At 37.2% G+C, this 5,841-nt stretch overlaps 1 protein-coding gene across 1 annotated transcript; it reads right to left on the reverse strand.

Annotated features, from left to right (window-relative positions):
- Positions 1 to 261: 261 nt before the first annotated feature.
- LOC147076354 (uncharacterized) lies at positions 262 to 5,524 on the reverse strand. Its single transcript, XM_085940422.1, has 4 exons — positions 5,368 to 5,524; positions 1,862 to 2,014; positions 355 to 499; positions 262 to 269 (listed from the first exon to the last, which is right to left on the reverse strand). Exons 1-4 carry the CDS (start codon positions 5,512 to 5,514, stop codon positions 262 to 264), a joined length of 453 nt encoding a protein of 150 aa, XP_085796548.1. The 5' UTR covers positions 5,515 to 5,524.
- Between the last annotated feature and the right edge of the window lie 317 nt (positions 5,525 to 5,841).

Here is a 5,841-nt window from a genome sequence, read left to right on the forward strand (position 1 = left end):
TGTGTACTTTCATGCTAGAAGATCGTGAACATGAAAACAAACAATCATCACATTTAAATGGTTTAATGCCAGAATGCGTCATTTTGTGCGAGGTCATGTTACCAGATAGAATACACGAGAAATCACATTCATTACATTTCAATGGTTTTTCACCGGAATGTGTCATTTTGTGTAATTTCATATCTCCAAATCGAACACACGAGAATATACACTCATCACATTTTAATGGTTTGTCACCAGAATGGTTAATTTTGTGTTTTTTCATATTACTAGAATGTACACATGAGTAGTTACATTGATCACATTTAAATGGTTTTTCTCCAGAATGTGTCATTTTGTGTGATTTTAAATTACCCGATTGTTTACACGAGAAATTGCATTCATCACATTTAAATCGTTTTTCAGGATTATTAGTAGATCTGTGTGGTTGCATGGGTTTTTGCACTATTGCCGCTTTTAGGTTTGCAGTGTTAACTATTGTAGTACTGGCGACGAAAATCTAAAAAAAGAAACAAATGTCATTAAATCGGATTTAAAATGCAAAATATAAACCAAATTTAATTATACAATTAAGATTGACGTCGCTTGATAATCACAATTCATACATCTACTTCTATAACACTCACGTATCCGTGGAGTAATCACACTTTTTAATGGTCATTAATATAGGTATATCCCACGTATTATAATGAATGTTGACGTCTAATCTTAGCAACTTGTGCATAAAATACTTATGAATAATTAACTATGTCTTTTATCTAACGAACAATTCACAGGATTTTAAGAATATACCATTCTAATTATTGAATATATATAATTCTGAAAACACTCATGAGAAAATATAGCCAATAGAAAAAATCTTTTTTGAAAAAAGTAAAACACCCGGCAGGATCGAACCTGCATCTCTTGGGTATTGCGCCATGTGCATTACCACTATGGATAGGTTAAATCAATACAGCCACTTTGGCATACAGACCCCGATGTGGGTCTTGGCCTCCTCCAACAGTTTCCTCCACCTGTCCCTATCCAGTGTGGCCGCTTTCCAATTCGATACCTCCAGAATACGGCAGTCACTGGCAGCTCCATTCAACCAGCGAATCTTTAGCCTGACTCTTCTTCTACGCCCTATTGGATTCCTGGACATCACTCTCTTTGTCGGTTTATTGTCATTCATACGGTGCACATGACCTAGCAATCGCAGTCTCCCAATCTAAATTGATTGAACTGCGCTGCAATCTTCGTATAGCCAGTAGAGCTCATCATTATATCTTCTCCTGCAATTGGTGCCGTCCCTGATCGGTCCATATATACAGCGGAGAATTGTTCTTTCGAAAATGTTCAAGGCTCGTTCATTTCGCAGAGTTCATGTCCAGGTTTCCGATGCGTAGGTGATCACTGGCTTTGCAAATGTCTTGTAAAGAGTGCTTTTAGTTCGGCGAGATAGTATGCCGGACTTAAAATGTCTTAACAGGCCAAAGTAGCATTTATTCGCACACATGATTCTCTTGTTGATTTCTTCTGTAATATCATTATGTCGAGTTACAAGAGAACCAAGGTAAGTATATGAAACCGTCGACCGTGTCAAACTTGTATTCACCAATATCTAACTTTGGTGCGCCTTCTCGTGGTGTGACATAGACAGGCATGTATTTAGTTTTTGCCTCGTTTATTTGTAAGCCTATTCTTTTGGCAAAGGCTTCTAGTGCTGTGAATGCCTTTACAGCGCCAATTCTGATATGGCAATGATATCGATATCATCGACATACGCCTGTGTGTTATATGTATATTCAACGAAGAATGTCACATTTTGAAGTTGAAATAATGTAGGTATAAAATAAATTAGTATGTATTGTGAAATTACCTCATTGATAGGTTTGGATTCCGTGTACGAGCACCCAGGTTGTGGATCAGAATAATCGAAGGGACGTATTGGATCTTCAACAAATTCGTCTTTAATGACAACTGGTTGGTAATCAATTTCAGATTTTATATTTACAAAGTCCGATACAGGGTTCTGAAAAACACGACATTATTGAATATTTCGATGATGGTACAGTGTGGGGAGGTCATCACTGTGTGAGTCATGGTATGGTGGATGATTGGGTCGTGATATGGTGGTTGCTTCGATGGATGGAGGAGCGAGTTTTATTAGCAGCGTAAATAGTCGGTACAAGAGTATGTTATAGTAATTATGTTACAATAATTATGATACTGTTCCGAGGTCCGAATCTCGGTAAAATGAGATGTTGTGTGGAGTGATACAGAGATTGAGATACTAACAGACCGGGAACTTATATTCGAGTGACATGTCCCATGAAATTATGATCCGCTATTTTTTGACGTAGGTACTGTCATCTCCCTCCATTTGCGAAAGTGAAAAGATGCTGTCACTTTTATTTTTTATGGTTCCTCGTCTGGATTCAGGACTTGGAGGTGAACAAATAACACACCGGAATTCTGGTCAGAAACGACGAGTTTTATTTGCGCTAATTTCTACTAATAGTTACATTTTTTAATTTCATTTATGCGTAGCACGAGTTAATAATGTTTACTGTTTGGCTGTCTGTAGGGTTCTGTCGCGCCAAAAAAACGGCCGCTTACGAAGCGGTACCAATGCGGCGTTGCCAATATAAAATTTTGGTGCCAAACATGTACAACGTTGCCAGTTTATTATTGTTTATGTTCGTAATCAACCCTTACTATTTGTCGGCTTGGTACCGATTCAGGCTTCTCCAGATTCACAGAGACATCCCGAAATGGGGACCATTTGGGATTGTAACAGTACCTACTCACAATCAAAATAATATCTTGAAAAGACTATTTAGGAAATACTTATTCTACCTAATAGAGTCAGCTACTATATGGAGTTTTCGTCATCGGGTTTGGTATAGCTGACTATATGGAAAAATGTATATCGCGGAAACAATCAGTGCAATCAGCTATCTACTGCGTTTGCCGTAATAAGACACTACGGGAAATGGGTATTTAATATCGCCGATCAATACGCTGATACGGATTGAGAGGTGTATCACCATACATAATATTATACTCTTGAAGCTCAGCATACTGTTGCTTCGAGCCTTTGAAAGATGCCATGATATGCTACAGAAAATCAGTGGGTATCAACTAATGCACACGTCGAATCGAAGCATTTAGTTTAAACCGAGTACAGTTGTGAATCCCTGGTATACCGTATTCCGATTCAGATAGGGGTTGTGACTTTGCAGACGTGTCGCCTGTCATTACTCATGGGGAAATCTGGATTAGGACAGGTGCTATTGCACAAAACTCGAGACGAATTGTTATGCAACCTGACAATTATTGTCTCTTGAATGTCTTCAATTGAATTGTCAGGTAAAAGACAACATCTTGTTCACTCTGGATCAAACGTGAAAGTGAACCATGTACGTATGTGTTCACTGCAGTTTTAAAATTGAGATTACGTTATCAATGAAGAAAATTAGGACTTTGGATTCGTTCATAGTTATATTTGGTACAAGTCTGTTTACTGGAAGCCAGAGGGACAGTGGCAATTTTCATAGCCGATTTCGGTAAAATTCATAAATTTAAGAATGACAATCTAACATAACCTAACAAGTAATCCAGTACATCGGCTATTTTCAAATTTGTTTGCCGCTGGCTTCCACATATTAGACAATAACCTTATATTTTCTTTGCTAATTAATGTAAATACTAATATAGCGAGCAACTCTTCAAATTAATAATTTGACATTCTTAGATGATTTCGATCATATTAACTTTATGCAATCATTAATTTAATATAGGTAGGTACCTACTCACTACTACACTATACTACCTGTAAGTCCCACATACTATCTCGCCGAACTAAAAGCACTCTTTACAAGACACTTGTAAAGCTAGTGCTCACCTACGCATCGGAAACCTGGACATTAACTCTACGAAATGAACGAGCCCTGAACATCTTTGAAAGAAAAATTCTCCGCCGTATATATGGACCGATCAGGGATGGCACCAATTGGAGGAGAAGATATAATGCTGAGCTCTACGGGTTGTACGAAGATTGCAGCGCAGTTCAATCAATTAATATTGGGAGACTGCGATGGCTAGGTCATGTGCACCGTATGAATGGCGATGAACCAGCAAAGAGAGTGATGTCCAGCAATCCAATAGGAGGCCAAAGATTCGCAGGTTAGATGGAGCTACCAGTTACTGCCGTATTCTGGGGGTACCAAATTGGAAAGCGGCCACACTGGATAGGGACAGGTGGAGGGAGCTGTTGGAGGAAGCCAGGACCCACACCAGGTTGTCGGGCCCCTGATGACGATTACCTACTCACACTACACTCACACAACTGATGCTTTCATTTATCAGCATATATTTTTCTTATTCTTCTCTTGAAGTTTCAGTATTTATATTACAAACTAGAAAGAAATAGCACCTGACAATGCCACATATTATCGACAATCTTATCAATGCGCTCAATACGTATTATACTCAATACAATAATTAGTATGAAGCTGTCTCGTACGAGTGCGCTCGGTGCAAGTCAACTTGGATCGTACTTGGATCGTGTCAACAAATTTAGGTTAAATTCTAATGGATTTAAGTTTTGTACTATTCCATTTGAGTCGTTTTTAGCGTTTTTAGCATCTTCAGGTACTGTGTACACTCACCAAAGGCAAACATACACTGAGTCAGTGTCAGACTGTAGAGAATGTAGTGTAGAGAATAGTACAAAACTTAAATCCAATCGAATTTAAATTCATATTACATCAAGTACCTTCGGTCGATAGTATTAATATTAAATTTAGGTTAATAAATACGGGTCGCTTGGGATCTGGGATGATGGGACAAAAAAATACGAATCTTCCATGCTAAATAAACGATAATTATGAATGAGTGCCATCTTTAGATAATAAATCCTGAGCATCTTTTTGCACAAGCAACGAGTGGTCCACTGTTCAGCTGTCAAAATCAGATCTCAGGTTGCTTGACATATTGATTCGCCCTTTCTCGTTTCAAATTGAATTATAAAAAATTCTCAAATCAAATATATTAACTATCAGTGTTATTTATAAATAATATACAGTCCTGTTATTCATCAGCTGTCAAAGTCAGACTAGTCCTTCACACAACAACCGCTGGCAATATCGATTTCCAAAAAATATGTGGCATTGATATAATATGCATTACATTACATTCCCTGTGTCAATACAGCTGGAAATGTAGATTTGTAATAGCATTTTAAAACTAGAGAAAAAAATAGAGTAGGCTGAGGTATGAATTATTGATTTTAAAACTATCTTTTGTGTCGTAGATAATAGTAGTTTTTGCGGTAAAACTTGAATAAAAATAACTCAAACTAAATGAATTTTGGAAACTAACCTCAAAAGTGCAACCGACATCATCGGGAATCTCTTGTTTGATATAAATAGTTGGTTCTGGGGCATTTGAATTAACTACTGGTACATCAAACCACTGTTGTGTTTCTACGTCAGAATTGTATTCATCAGGTTCGCGTTTAACTTCCATTTTGTTTATTTGATACTTACATAAACGTTTGACAGATTGATAATGCCGTGACGTTAAATAGCCATTTTACCATAGACAATATTTATGACCAGTATTGCCAATTCAAAATAATATAAAAAAATATTTTATAATAGAATTCAACATATATTTGCCTATGTATTGTATTGTTTAGGTATTGAAATAACGATGTCCAACCCAGTGACGTCCCTAGATAAAATGCCGCCCCCTAGGCAGCGCCAAAATAAGTAAATTTTTTTATACATTATTTTTATCATCCTTTCATGAGTCCAATATCTAAGAAATGTGTTGTATGGATCTTTACTAACG

This window comes from Rhyacophila brunnea, unplaced genomic scaffold (assembly GCF_057557595.1).
Source record: "Rhyacophila brunnea isolate RB1 unplaced genomic scaffold, BYU_Rbru_1.0 scaffold_13, whole genome shotgun sequence".
Classification (NCBI taxonomy): Eukaryota; Metazoa; Arthropoda; class Insecta; order Trichoptera; family Rhyacophilidae; genus Rhyacophila; species Rhyacophila brunnea.